The 14,428-nt window shown below is 42.3% G+C and overlaps 2 protein-coding genes across 3 annotated transcripts; both read left to right on the top strand.

The window, feature by feature from the left end:
* Positions 1 to 268: 268 nt before the first annotated feature.
* On the top strand, positions 269 to 11,466 carry LOC121184102 (GRAM domain-containing protein 2B). Of its 2 annotated transcripts, none has more exons than XM_041041520.1 (14): positions 269 to 755; positions 4,415 to 4,537; positions 4,691 to 4,778; positions 5,305 to 5,374; positions 5,557 to 5,660; positions 6,263 to 6,358; positions 6,552 to 6,623; positions 6,857 to 6,946; positions 7,218 to 7,329; positions 7,714 to 7,860; positions 8,120 to 8,195; positions 8,617 to 8,721; positions 9,096 to 9,180; positions 10,502 to 11,466. In XM_041041520.1, the coding sequence occupies exons 1-14, from the start codon at positions 658 to 660 to the stop codon at positions 10,541 to 10,543; spliced, it is 1,308 nt and encodes a 435-aa protein (XP_040897454.1). In that variant the 5' UTR covers positions 269 to 657; the 3' UTR covers positions 10,544 to 11,466. The 2 variants fall into 2 exon arrangements, with proteins under 2 accessions (XP_040897454.1, XP_040897455.1); XM_041041521.1 differs by lacking the exon at positions 269 to 755 and adding an exon at positions 3,219 to 3,503.
* Positions 11,467 to 12,231: 765 nt separating this feature from the next.
* LOC121184103 (testis-expressed protein 43-like) lies at positions 12,232 to 14,182 on the top strand. Its single transcript, XM_041041522.1, has 4 exons — positions 12,232 to 12,266; positions 13,105 to 13,213; positions 13,794 to 13,984; positions 14,137 to 14,182. Exons 1-4 carry the CDS (start codon positions 12,232 to 12,234, stop codon positions 14,180 to 14,182), a joined length of 381 nt encoding a protein of 126 aa, XP_040897456.1.
* The last annotated feature ends 246 nt before the right edge of the window (positions 14,183 to 14,428 follow it).

Raw genomic sequence — 14,428 nt, forward strand, 5'->3', positions numbered from 1 at the left:
TTATCCAACGAACAAGTACCACGTGTGTTTCTAAAGCCGGTTCTATCTTATTCCTCTGTGCCACACACACACACACACACACACACACACACACACACACACACACACACACACACACACACACACACACACACACACACACACACACACACACACACACACACGGTCCTGCTGCCACAAATACTCACTGCAGCACCAAATGTGGATTAATCCGCCGCTGAAAATAGTTTGTCATATAAAAGTTTCAGGAAAAACAGTCATGAGTTTGTCAATCACTGACCAGAGGGTTGATAAGAGATTTGGGGCAGAAGGAGGAGGAAGAAGAGGGGTCAGCGAAAAGTCTGTATGACTGTTACACACTGTACTGTCATCAAACACACACACACACACACACACACCGCCACTGTACAGACCAACTGACAGGACATGTAACGTGTCCAGGAGGCGTGTCCCTTGAGACCACACCATGTCCTGCAGTATATACTGGAGGAAAACAGTGGAGCACAGTCAAAGTCCCGTGGACTATTCCAAAACAACACAACATGGGCTAGAATAAGGCGGCTCCATTCCAACTCAGACGTGCCACAGAACAGGTTTCCAGCTGTCACAGTTTGTGATGTGAGGAGAGTCGGGTCTGCCTGTGATTCTGTAGCTCTGATGGAGAACTGCGGCGCCAACGACTTGCTTCCGTTTAAAAGAAGAAGCACGATGTCCAAACCGTCCTGTACGCCGTCCTACCCAGCTGGACATCACCGGTAAGAGCATTTACAGTGACCGCAAACTGCAGTTCTCCAGCTTAGATGTTCCCAGAAATCTCCTCTCAAGTCTGAGCTCCTGTAGGTGGCGCTGTTTTCACTGGTTGTCTCCACCCAGGCTAAACACCCAGTTCTTCCTCTTCAGTTTACTTCATGGCAATGTCAGTTTGTTGTCGGTCAGTCTGTCCCCCACACTGGTCCAAAATGAAATATCGTGACGACTGTTGGATGGACCTCGGTGAAATACTGTTCAGAAATTCGTGGTCTTCAGAGGATGAATCTGTCTGACTTTGGTGATTCAGGTTCCAAAAAGATGAGATACTGGTTCTGATAGAGGAAAACTCAGTTTTCACTTATTCAGTGAAACGTTTACAGGATGGACTGATCCAAAGCTCTGAACACACATTCATGGTCTCAATATGATAAATTCTACTGTCCCTGGCGACCGCCTAACTTTTTTTATTTTGAAGTTGTGGGACAGATTAAAAAAAGGCTGTCGGAGATATCCTGTGTTGACTTTTCATGTTTTAGTAACCAAACCTGAGCTGCAGTTCATTCGGTTTGTGTTTGTGTTTCAAAGGGCGTCTGGTCCCTGTTTGCTCGCCACAACGTGCAGGAGACTCTGCAGTTTTCAGTGATTACTGTCCAACTGTTTGTCTCGAAATCTTAATGTGAATCAATACGAGCAACGTACGAGAAATTCCCTCATCTTCATTTCCACAGCAGTTGGAATTAAAAAAGGGTAGAACTATGAGGGATATTAAAAATAAGATAAGACAAATGAAAATAACTGCAAATGTGTGCAGGATACATGATTGTGTAGAGACATAATGCTCATCTAAACATAATTAAGAAAAAAAATCTGAATCAGTAAAGTTAAAAGTAGAACTAAATGAAAGACCTGCTGAAAAAAGATTTGGCAAACAGTGCAGCGCTGTTTGTGTTTCAAAGTGCAGAATTTAGTCTCTGTGTGTGTGTGTGTGTGTGTGTGTGTGTGTGTGTGTGTGTGTGTGTTTGACTCAGACCAGTTGGTGTTTTCTCCGGTTCTTCGTGGGACTGTCTGAGGGTTCAGACTTGGTTCTGAGGTCGAGGTCAGAATCAGGTTTAATCAGTCAGTTCCAGCACACGACTCTCCCTGAAGCAACTGTGTGTTTTCATGTTTCTGTTAAACTAATGAGAGACAACATAAAGTGTGTGTGTGTGTGTGTGTGTGTGTGTGTAACATGTACCTGAGACAGAGAGAGAACGAGAGATTTTACACAACACAACGAAACGACGAGACACGAGACTTTGTAACGTGTTTGTTGATTATCACTGTGACCCAGTAACCCACAGCTGATATCAGCCAGCTCAGATTACACACACACACACACACACACACACACACACACACACACACACACACACACACACACACACACACACACAGGATCATATTTCCTAATTCAGGCTGCTACACAGGAGCGAAACACTAAACACTGTCTCTCAGGTAAAAAGCAGCTGTTCCTGCAGGTCCACTGAGTGGTTTGCTGATTTAATTTGGCTTTGTTACTGCAGAATGAAATATCGCCCCCCACACACACATCAGTGCAGCGGTGGCAGGTCAGATTATTTCAGTTTTAATTGCAACAGACAGCAGTTCTTGTGTGCATTCACCAAAATCCAGCAGGAGGCATCTGTGAGCCTGCTGATGATCAGAGACACGGTTATTTTTGCTCCTTTCACAACAGATGTTTTATCCTGCATGAAATGACAAAGTAATGATAGGAACAGAGTGGAGACACATTTTCAGCAGCAGTAAATGGGATGTGACTCAAGAATGGACCACCAACTGTCAATCACTGGCAGGCAGCTGCCAGAGGCCCAGAAACCCTCAGAGCCGCTGATATTTTACAAAGGCAAAATTAAATTCCCAAATTTTTGTAGGGAGTCTGGTGGAGAGCATTAGTCCACTGGACTCTAAATGTGATACAACAGGTGTTTTATCCACCTGACCCTGTTCTGCATTAATCAACAAAGTGAAAACTAAACAAATGATAAACTTTAAATCAGAAAAAGGGAAACTAATCAGATCTCATCCTGTTCTGGCACCAACAAAAAGTACAAAAGTGAAAAAAGGGAAGAAAGTTTTGTTCCTGTGTAAACTGAGCCAGAAAGAGTCACATGGGAAACCACCGTGTTCCCACTAACACCGAATACGTCGGCGAGTTCTGTCGATCCAGACTTCATGAGAACAAACAGAACAGAACAAGACGAGATGTTAAAGTGTGCCGCAAAACAAAAGAGAACAAAAATGAAACTTTACTCTCCAAACAAAGCAGGACGAAATGTCACTGATCAAAGGTTTAAACGCACAGTTAGACACACACACACACACACACACACACACACACACACACACACACACACACACACACACACACACACACACACACACACACACACACACACACACACACACACACACACACACCACCCTGTCCTGCCGTCTGATTGGCTGTGATACGTGAGACCAGGAGGCCCAGCAGACACTCCCACAGGCAGGTGAAGGAGCAGAGGATCAGGCTGCAGGGTCAGCTCACCTCTCAGTTCTCACGGCAGCTCTCAGGACGGCAGGACGGCCGGGCGTTTGCTCGGTAAAGGACGGTGGAGCGCGATGACAGAACAGTGTGTGAACCGGCCGACGTCTCAGGAAGACACCAGGAAGAGTAACAGAGGAGGCGTAAAGCACGAGGAGAGGGATTATCAGTGAGTCTCTGACAGCAAACAGGGTCAAAGAGAAGATAATGACACAGATAATGGTGCTGAACGTACTGGTAGCTGGAGGCCTGGCAGTGGTCTGATCAGTCATAGTGTTGCAGCAGTTGTAACAGCAGACCAGTATCTCTGTCAGTGCTGAGACAATTTACTGTCAATTGATTAGTTAATGGAGAAGGTTTTAGATTAGATCATTTATTAAGCACAAATGTGAAGTGTTTTCTTATTCCAGCTCCTCTAATGTGAGATTCGCTGTCTTTGTCTTTGCATTGTAAACTGGACATATCTGAATACTGAACTGAAGACATCACGCTGGGCTCTTGTTACTTTCAGTAATGAAAATAATCCCGATCGACCCTGAGTCAAACGAATCAGCTGAAATCTTCAGGCCAAAGACGATATGAAGCCTTATCGCTGTGGACAGTCTGCTGACCGATAAGAAACAGAAATCAGTAAAGTCAAAGATATGTTTAAGGTCATTTAGAAACAGCGAGTCCATCACAGTCTGTCCACCAGAGAGCACTGATGAGTTTATTTATACTCTGTAAAATGTTCTGCTCATCTTCTCCTACAGAACCATATGGAGCGGCGCCTCCACAAAAAATGTTTAAGTAAAAAAAAAAATCTCAAATATCAAACTCCAGCTGCAACACTACAACACTGTCCTGCTGTTACACTAACAGCAGGATAAATGAGCTTTAAAGTCGGGGAATCTCGGCCTCTGCTGGACAGATTCTTGTTTCACCAGTCTTTATGTGAGAGCAAAACCAACTGATTCCCTGAATTTCCACCTGTTTGTTCTTATTCTGCTCTCTCTGTGTCGCCTCTCCTGCTGCGTTTGCTGCTAAAAAAGAAAGCATTCGGCGCAGGTTAAATAACCGTTCATTTCCCTCTGCCTGTAGTTCAGACGCAGAGAACGTGGCTGAGGAGCGTCAGAGGAATGGGAGGACGGTCATCGAGCCTCCGCAGGCTGCTGATCAGGAGCAGCGGGAGCTCGCAGGCAGGAGAAAACCTGCGTTAGTCAGGTAGGTATACACAAATACACTGAATTAAAGTACAAAGGGTCACAGACCAGCACGAAGGGTCGTGTAAGGAGTAATATAACGGTTTATATAATGTCACACTCGTTGTATAATGAGCTAATTTCTCTCTGCCTGTATTGATTTTGTTGTCTGCAGGTCAAAGACCTTCGACCACTCTCTGCTGACTCAGGTGCAGATAGACCCAGACTCCAAGATAGAGAGGAAGAAGTCTCACTACAGCCAGGTGAGCTTTCACTGAGTAAACTCTGATACATATTTTATTACACCTGTAAACATCACGGCATGAGAGCCACACTCCGGCGGTTGTTTATCCAGCTGAGTGATATCAGATATCATTTCTGCTGACTGATGATCGCTGACGCTGACAGAAGGCGTCAGGACGTAGAATCTCAGCCCTCAGCCTGAGGAGGTGCCTCCAACCCCCACCCTCTGTGGATTCAGCAGTTCACCAGGAACATTACTGCCTTTACTGTCACTGACACGAGACTTGGGATCAGATTTAATATTAATATTTGTGCTGAAAACTTAAATTGTATATTAAATGGTGATATTAAATGGTGATATTCATTCAGCCACAAAATACAAGCCCAACACTTCTATCTAATAAATATACAGGTGTTTGTAAACCTCACATCTGCCAAGTCTCAGCTTCTGAAATATTTTCCCATGCACATGCAAGCAACGCTCAGCAGCATGTTGTGTGTGTGTGTGTGTGTGTGTGTGTGTGTGTGTGCTCGTGTCTGTTTCAGCTCTCAAAGAGCAACTGCCAGTACCATAAAATATTTAAAGAGATCAGCAAAGAGGAACAGCTCAGACAGAGTAAGTCCTTCACAATCACAACCATGCGCTCCACCTTAAATACTGAATGAGGGATTAGATAATAGCTGAACATCTGATACCTACGAGCTGTTTGTTCAACGCTAAATGATGATTTAATGCTTATAACGAAGCGTGGGAGTAAATCTGAATTCAGCAATAACCGCAGTCGGTTTGTTTGTCAGGTTACACCTGTGCTCTGCAGAAAGACATCCTCTACCAGGGACGGATGTTTGTCTCCGACCACTGGATCTGCTTCCATTCAAAGGTGTTTGGCAAAGACACAAAGGTACTGGTCTCAACTGGGACAGAGTTTTGCTTTTTATGCCAAAAATGCGTTTTTTTTAAATGTCAGGAACATCGAGCTGTGACATCGCAGTGGAAAAGTCATCTAACGTTTTCCCTCCCAAAGGTCTCTGACGCCAAATCCTCAGGCGCTCTCACTCACGTCTCTCATTTCCACTTCAGTGTCTCAAACTGAGACTTCGCAGTGTAACAGTGTCTGTTTAGTTCCCATGTTACATAAAAGGCTGAGAGACCACAACATTTTACTAGGCCGTGTGGATTTACACAAAAGGACGACAATAAGACAAAACTAAAAAACTAAAAATTATATTAATACTTGTATTCGACTGACTGGGTGAGAAGCCAGTGAGGGATCATGTTCTGTACTAGTGACTCCTACTGGTCAGCGACTGCAGTGCAGAGGACTGGACAAATGATGAAAACAGTGGACGGAGCTCGACCGTGCAGAGAAACGGCACTTTGTGCACCTGAAGGAGTCAAAGCTCTCGTGACAGTGTGACCGCTACTTCCCACAGGATGACAGATACTGTACCAACAGAGAGTAAACTAGTCCCTGCAGGGCTCAACTGTCTTTGTCCGTCCCAGATTGCCATCCCAGTGGTGTCCGTCACTCACATTAAGAAGACCAAAACTGCCATCCTGGTGCCAAACGCTCTGGTGATCGCAACCGCCAATGACAGGGTGAGAGTGAACCCATCGTTCTGACACGCATCTGTATGACAACAACAGCTGCTTTGTCCAAGTTAGACAAGCATTCAACTTTGACCCAGAGTCACATCAGAGACCCAGCAACTGTCCAATCAACAGCGTCAAACATCTGTCACTAAACAAGCCTGGAAACTTTACTGTGAACTGTTGTGTTTTTTTGTTGCAGTACATGTTCGTGTCCTTCCTGTCCAGAGACAACACCTACAAGTTCCTGATGTCCGTCTGTCTTCACCTGGAGGTAGGACAGACTTCCCACACGTGGCCATGAACTACAGCATATACACATGTTGTGAGACATGAATCCAGAATTTACTTATTCTGTTTCTTCTAAACGCTGTCGTCGTTTCTCCTGATTCGAGGCAACTGTTCACCAAGATTCACATTTATGATATCAACCGGGTTCTGAGACGTGAAAACTTTGGGACATTATGAACGTAGAAACACACGATATCTGATGGTTTATATATACAGGAGAAGAGTCCATGCAGCAGCCCCATCCCATCCTCAGCAGAGAACAGCTTCAGAGGTCAGAGGTCGCCGCTAACGCCTCGTTTTCCTCTGGTGGGTCAAACACATAAGCAACAAAAGCAGAACAGTTTGAGCAGCAGCTGGAGGATGAGTAGTACTCCGTATTGTTGCAGTAGTACATGTAGTAGTACTCTGTAGAACTGATCCAGTCCCGTTTCTTGGTTGTGTCAAAGCTGCAAACCAAACTAATGCTAAAGGTTTTTAATTGTTTTGTTTTTTTTTCAGTTCAGTTTACATGAAGCATCAGTCGAATCAAAGCTAAGACTCACCCACCAGCTGATGTACTGTCTTTGTGCCTCTGCAGAGTTTCTCAGGTGATTTCAGTGACCTGGACGGAGCAGTGAGACAGAGGAGGCAGGAGATGGAGGAGAGCAGCAGCTCTGACTCTCAGACCCCCGACTACGAGAAGTTAGCAGGTATCACCAACCGACCGCGGCCAATCAGCAGGAAGCAGCCGAGTTCCAGTTCAAAGCTTCACTTCATGAAGTGACTGATTTAGTTCTTCTCCATATTTTTCACTGTATTCATCACTGTTCTAACTGTCAGGATTATTCATCACACCTGAGAGAAGCTCAAGAGAAAAGATGAACATGAAGAATGTAATCTAACGCTTGGATCTGAGCCTCTGTAAAACTAAGAGAAAAAGGAAAAACCAGCTGCTCCTTTTGTTCCTTGTAGGTTTTTCAGGGACAATCCAAACTGAGGACAACACGTGCTGTAGACAGCAATACCAAGACAAAGCCAGTGTCCTGCTGAAGGACACGTCCCACAGGTTTTAAATCTTCCTGTTCTCACTGCAGAGTTCCCTGTTCCTCCGTTCCTGGATGTGATGAAGCACACGGACAGATCGGCGCCTCCTGGACATCCAGACCATCAGCACAAAGTGAAGAACCAGCATCCGAACCATCAGAGCTCAGACAACAAGCAGCAGGAGACACTCACTGCCGGTACGATGGTTCTTCTGTCTCTTGTCAAGTTCTGTCACTTTGTGTTCCATTACTCTTTATAGATGTTTTTCATCTCTTCGTGGTGATTTTGTGTCTTTAAGAATGTCTCACATCACGTTGCATGTCTCTGTGGAGAGTTTGCATCTTTTTGTAGATGTTTTCCATCTCTTTGTGTCCCATTGCGGACACTTTGCATGTCTTTGTGGATGCTGATGCGTCTCTGTGGTGGTTTTGCATTGATTTGTTTTTCTGTTTCCAGGCTCAGAGGTGGTGATTGACAGCAAGACTCTGAAACCACTTTCTCTCAACACTCTGCTGTTTGTCTACCTGTTTCTGTGAGTTCACGGCAATTCACCCTTTCATTCCTTCCAACATACATTCATTCATTCATTTTATTGTTCTAAGATTCCTCCATTCATTTTTCAGTTGATTTGTTCAGTTATTCGTTCATCTGTCCATTTGATCAGTTAATTACTAATTTAAAATCTTTTCATTCAGTCATCCATTCATTCGTTTGTAATTTATTCTTTTACATAGATTTCAGTTCTACAACATGAATTCAGTGATTCATTGTGTATATATTCATCTGTCCAGTCATCGTACTAAGTTTTGCACATTCAGTCATTTATGAATCTAATAATACATTCATTAACACAACTTCATTCATTCATTTAGGTGATTACGTTTTTGATTTTCACTCACACATTTACACCTCTTTGATTTGTCCTTCATCACTGATTGTGCGTGTGTGTTCAGAGTGTGTGTCCTGGTCGTGTCTTCCTGTTACCTGGCCTTTAAGATCGTCTCATTGGAGCGGACGCTGTCGTCGCTCGGCTCCGCCACAGAATTCACGAACCAGGAGTGAGTTCACGTCCTCGCAGAGACACTAAGCTCGTCCAGACAGTCCTGGAAAACATGGAAAACCAAGCTCTGAAAAACTCATTAAAAAAAAAAAATTACAAACTGATGATGAAGATTTAGGATCATCGTTCATGATCACGTCTCATTTATCATTTCTTTCATCTGTCTGGATGAAAAAATGAAGTGTGTTCCTACTTTTCAATTTCTTTCCAAATGATTATAAAACCGTAGTGTTTATGTTTGTACTGCATCATAAATCTGACTGAAAATTACAAGATCATATTTTATTGACTCAGGCTGTTCGCTGATACATCTGAATCCTTTCTGACGATACTGAGATTGAATTTATGTCTACTGTTGTTCGGCTTTTCCAGAAACGACTTCCTGCGAGGGGGAGCTGACGTGAACACGGAGCTTTTCTCTGAACTGCTGACCATCAACCTGATGAAGCTGGAGAAGGTCGGTCGCTCTGCCTGTCTCTGTCTCACAGGTTAAATGTACCATAGAGGAAAACCACCTGAATTTATCTTTACTCCTGTTAATGTCCCTAAATTCCAAAATCTCTTGTTAATTGATGAGTGAAAACTGTGTAGAAGGTTTTTCAGCCAGTTCACAAAAAAAAAACCTGAAAGACTTATCACAATGATTTAACAGTAAAACACAAGTATCTCAAAACCATACTTCATGTACTTAGTTACGTTCCACCTGTGGACAGTGGGCACATTTGTGTGAAGGATGTTCTCTCTTCCACAACAGAAAAGTTTCCGGAGAGCCGAGAGTAACTGGACACTTGTTGCTGTTAATCAAACATTTATAGTCAGTGATCTGTTCATAGAGCAGCGTGGACGTCATCTGTAAGGAGAGCTCGTCTCTCATCCATCACTCTCCACCCTGTGTGTCCGAGCAACATCCACGTTTCAGGCCGACACTCGTCTCCTCACAAACAAACAGCAGCAGCTGACAGCCACAGGCACTTTTTAAAGAAAAGTACTTTCATCAGCTCAAACGAATCAAAGCTCAGAATCAGGTCAACAGATCCACTGTATCAGCAAATATTAACTGGGAACAGGAGCCTGATCTGATCTGGAAATATGAAAAGCTACTCATGTAAAATTATACTATGGTGACTCAGGTTTACTTCCACATTTCTTTTTAAAGAGTTTATTGCTCCCAATTATTTTTGATTACTCACAAGTGACTAATGCAATAATCTACTCCAACCTCTACGCTTACGAAAAACAACACACACATTTAGTCCACCCGCTCTAAATCAACCCTACGCAAAATACTCCATCACAATCAAACAATGAATTTAACAGCAAACAGGCAGCTGGGTGGAGACAAACCTTACTGCACAGGAACAAATACAACAAACCAATAAAAAAACAAAGCTATAAAACGTTTAAGTTTTTATGTCTTGATGAGCTGAAGTCAGGATGCAGTTAAATTAGGATAAAGACAGGGAGCAGGGGTCCAAATTTCAAAAACACAATAACCAACAACACTAAAGCTCATTAATTAACACCATGTCCTCTGCTTAATATGTACATGGAACAAGAAACAGCTCTCCTGGAGAACTATTGACTAATAGGGTCAATTTGAATTTAGCCGGTTAGCTCTCCCAGATAACTACATGTGACAGATTTACTGAACTTAATCCCTGTGGAAACATACGTTTTCATTTATACTATTGATTATACATTAAACATACTGACCAGTAAAAACGTGCTCATAGAGCAGAGTTAACAGTCACAATAACACACAACGTCTGTTCCTCCAGGTGCAGAAGAATCTGCAGAGACTGCTGGAGGAAGCTGCCTGAATGTTCTGGAAACCAGTACATTATGATGGACGGGCTGTTTACAGTCCTGTAGATATGCTGTAAATATACAGTTTATTGTAGCAGATGTTACAAACAAACAATACTGGCATGTATTGTGTTAACATACTACGCACACAAACACTTTAAATACTATTAAAGAGTAAACAAACACCTGGCTACAAAGCTGCGTTTCACCTGTAATGACACCCGCTGATGATGTCACAGTGTACCGCCACACCCTGAAGTACATCTCTGCTTCACCACGGCACAGTGAGAAGTTAAAGCACCAGAGGTGAACAGAAACACGGCTTTCAGCTGTTCTTAAGTTTCCCTTAAAACGTCTCACATTTGAAGACGGGAACAGCCGTTTCTGTATTTACTTTTTGCTCTCAGTGCTGGATTTATCTTCTTTTACCCTGTTTGCCTGCTCACATTGATATTCTTGGAAATAACTAAAATATTTCTGTCTACATGAAGACATTTAGGACTGAAAACCAGCTGTGGACATCAATCCAGAACGAATGCTCCACAGCCCCTGACAGGGTTTTTATTTCTCCCTCGTGTTGCCTTTAAGCTGTGATTTACTGTCACTACTAATGTAAAACAGAAATGAAAACAGCACTACACTGTAATTAGCTGCTGCCTTACAAGGATCCTAAAAACCCATAAGCTGGGGCTTCATTCCTAGAAAAATGAGACAAATCCCATCTTGCATTGTGGCTTGATATGTAGCTTTAACATCATGAAGCTAATTCTTGTTCATTTACCTTCTCATTGAGATTCAAACAGACTGTTACAGAGACGAGCATCACTGTGATTCTGTAAATATAAAAATTATACACAGATGGTCTATACACAGGTTCAATGGTGTGATTTTATTTTCCTCTGTTGGGGAATAAAGTTCTTTTTCAAATAAAGTTTTATTTTTGCTGTAATGTTTGCTTGCTTTTTCATTTCTGCTGCCACTTGTCGACCGTGGCTGCTGTTTAGTTTCAGCTGCACTCAGGCCAGATGGGAGTTACTTAGCCCCTGTTGGTACTTCCTGTGTATTAGCATATATCCAGGCCACAGAGGAAATGATCAGTTTCTCTAAAAGATAATTAACTAGTGATGAAAAAACACTTACTGACTGTATGTCCTAACAGTTTTCAGAATAATCAAAGGCTCCTCTAACCACCAGAATGAAAAATATTTCATCCACTGCACAATAAACCATGGTTTTAACCCAGAATAAACCAAATATCTCCGCAGATTATCTTTTCACTGAGAAGCCGACAGTTACTGCTGTGACCCAAGCTATTGTTTTTAACCAGTTTACATTGTGTAAATACAGTTCACAACAACAACCGGGAAACTCAATAAAACTTTCCAATGGATATGACTTGGTGGTTAACAGTGCCCACACATTTTGCAACCAAAGTCCTCATTTTGTTCTATAAAATACAATAAAAAGTGGTAAACAGAAAATCATGAAGAAAGTTACTGCTCAGCTGCTACTCGTGCATCTTCTACAGAAAAAGATTATTTAAAGAAAACATTGCCACGTGTCCAGTAGAATCTAAATTAGACCTGAGTTTTAACCAACAGTTCACTGATTCACTGCCAAAGTCTCTTCTTGTAATCCTACCCAAGACCCATGATGCACTGGGGGGAGGGGGTTTCTAAGGCGACTCTGACAGTCAACAAACATGGCTGAAGCTGCAGGGAGCTCTGACCAACATGAGTGAGTAAATGTACTGATTATTACACTGAGAGCAGAACTGTTAAACTCAAAACCAAGTTTAAAATTTATTCAGACGTGATGCAAAATTTTTTTCATCAAATTTAAAACAGCAGTTTGTGATTTTTATCAGTTGGTTGTGATTCTTTTACTGAGAACTAATGTTTTTCCAGCTTAGTCTGTACAAAATACAATATTTAGTCATAACAGATAAAAGGAGTTTACAAGAAAAATATAAATGACCATAAATACAACTATACAATATTCCTCTTAACCCATGGAGGGGTAAAAGTAAGAGTTGTCATGTTTTTCCTCATACAACCGTTCAGTCTAGATTCTGCATTAATTGTGTTGTTGTGGCTCATTTCATTTTAGTTTAGTTTAGTTCATTCGTTTTTCTCGATCAGCAGTTGCAATAACCCAAAATAATACAAAAATGAAATAAAATATATTCTAAAATATATATGCCAAATAAAGTGATTCATGATCAACAAATAATAAACCTTCCTCACCAACAGGAAGAACAAAAAGAAAGAAAAAATGACACAAACAAAAAGAACAGAAAGAAAAGAAAAACAAAAAATACAACAAAAAAATCTCACAACTTTGAAAAAATGCACTGAAAAATCTGCACTTAGGATAAAAAATTAAATAAAACCCGAAACTTAACCTTGAAATTACCTTAATTTAAAGAATAATAACAATAATGATAATAAATAAAAGAGAGTGAGATAAAAGGCCTGATAAGAGATTTGTCAATGTCTGAGTATTTTACAAACCTGGAACCAAACCTTGGTCCACAGTGCCTGAAAAGTGTAAACTAACGATCTCGTATTCACAGACGAACCTGCTCCCACATCCCAGCGTTCTCAGCCCGACATCCCATGATCCCCAAACTGTATGTGATGCCATGGAAACAGGACATGAAGAACCGGAGCCTCCTGATGAAAGTAGATACCGGGAAACAAACACCCCTCACCTGTTGGAGGGACATAATTCTGTTCATGCAGTCACACTGTGGGGAGTCAACTTAGTCTCATGGACGATTTCCATAACATAAACAATTATACTTTAGGGTGAAGACTTTAAGTTAACGGTTGGGGCAGTGGCTCTTAACCTTAAATGAAAATATTTTGTCCCACCCTAGAAAGGCAAGGTTTAGAGGTACAGGTACAGAGTGTATGATGCCCATGCTTCTCATTGAGAATCATCCAGTAAGAGGAAAGCATCAGTATTATCACTGTCCACATCAGTGAACCACAGCTACAGTTTTCTAGTCCATGCTTCAGTTCTGTCAGAGATGGTGAAGTCCTGTTTTCAGATCATTGGGTTGGCTCAAAATCTCAGCTGGGCAGGTTGGAAGGGACAGCCATTTGTTGTGCAGCTCCACCGTCCGAGGTCTGAGCCACATTCCAGCTACTTTTCCTCGTGTTTGCTGCTTTTGGCTGTTTATTTTCCTTTGATTGTTTCTCCGCTGACCAGTTCGAAGTGATGGAAATACAGCTCTGTGTGTGTGTGTGTGTGTGTCAGAACGCAGCTCTGGCAGGGATTCCTGTGGTTCCTCTTGAGGAGTCTTTGTGTTTTTGTGGTCGGGAACGTCTCTGTCACGGTCAGGACACCAACCACCGCTCTACCTCTTCATCCTCCTCCTCCTCTTCCTCTTCCTCTGCTCCTCTTAGCCAGACAGGACTGACGGCTCACCACTCCTCCCACCTGTCCAGGTGACACACCTCTGATGCAGCAGTCACATTGTGTTGGGAAAAAAGATAACTCGGGAATCAAGAAAAGTCATATCTGTGTGTTTTAAACTAACATTTTGATGATTGTCTGTTGACGTGATCACATCAAATCTTTTCACTCTGTTTTCCTGCAGGTACAACAGCTCTGTTGTGACGACCAGGCGTCTCTACCAAACCTGAAGCAAGATCACACACCATGGCTTCCCTCAGCTGTATATTTAACATTGTTTACGTAGATACAGTTTGGTCCTTCAGTTCATTTTTGCAAACAATAAATTAATCCCATTTTACTTAAAGAAAAGAAAGGGAGAAGCCAGGAAGCTACACACACACAATATGTAAAAATGGCAAAATTAAAACTTTCACATCAAGTTTTCCTTCTCACCACAAACTGCAGTTACATTTTTCATTATATCAGGCAGAGGC

The sequence above is a fragment of the Toxotes jaculatrix genome, chromosome 7 (assembly GCF_017976425.1).
Source record: "Toxotes jaculatrix isolate fToxJac2 chromosome 7, fToxJac2.pri, whole genome shotgun sequence".
Classification (NCBI taxonomy): domain Eukaryota; kingdom Metazoa; phylum Chordata; class Actinopteri; family Toxotidae; genus Toxotes; species Toxotes jaculatrix.

Excerpts from the sequence above, each read along its gene's own strand:
- LOC121184102 (XM_041041520.1), top strand. The coding sequence starts at position 658 with ATGGAGAACTGCGGCGCCAACGACTTGCTTCCGTTTAAAAGAAGAAGC. Across the intron at positions 7,861-8,119 it reads GCAGGAGACACTCACTGCCG|GCTCAGAGGTGGTGATTGAC; the intron begins GTACGATGGTTC and ends TTCTGTTTCCAG. Across the intron at positions 9,181-10,501 it reads ACCTGATGAAGCTGGAGAAG|GTGCAGAAGAATCTGCAGAG; the intron begins GTCGGTCGCTCT and ends CTGTTCCTCCAG.
- LOC121184103 (XM_041041522.1), top strand. The coding sequence starts at position 12,232 with ATGGCTGAAGCTGCAGGGAGCTCTGACCAACATGA. Across the intron at positions 12,267-13,104 it reads GGGAGCTCTGACCAACATGA|ACGAACCTGCTCCCACATCC; the intron begins GTGAGTAAATGT and ends TCGTATTCACAG. Across the intron at positions 13,214-13,793 it reads ACCGGAGCCTCCTGATGAAA|AACGCAGCTCTGGCAGGGAT; the intron begins GTAGATACCGGG and ends TGTGTGTGTCAG.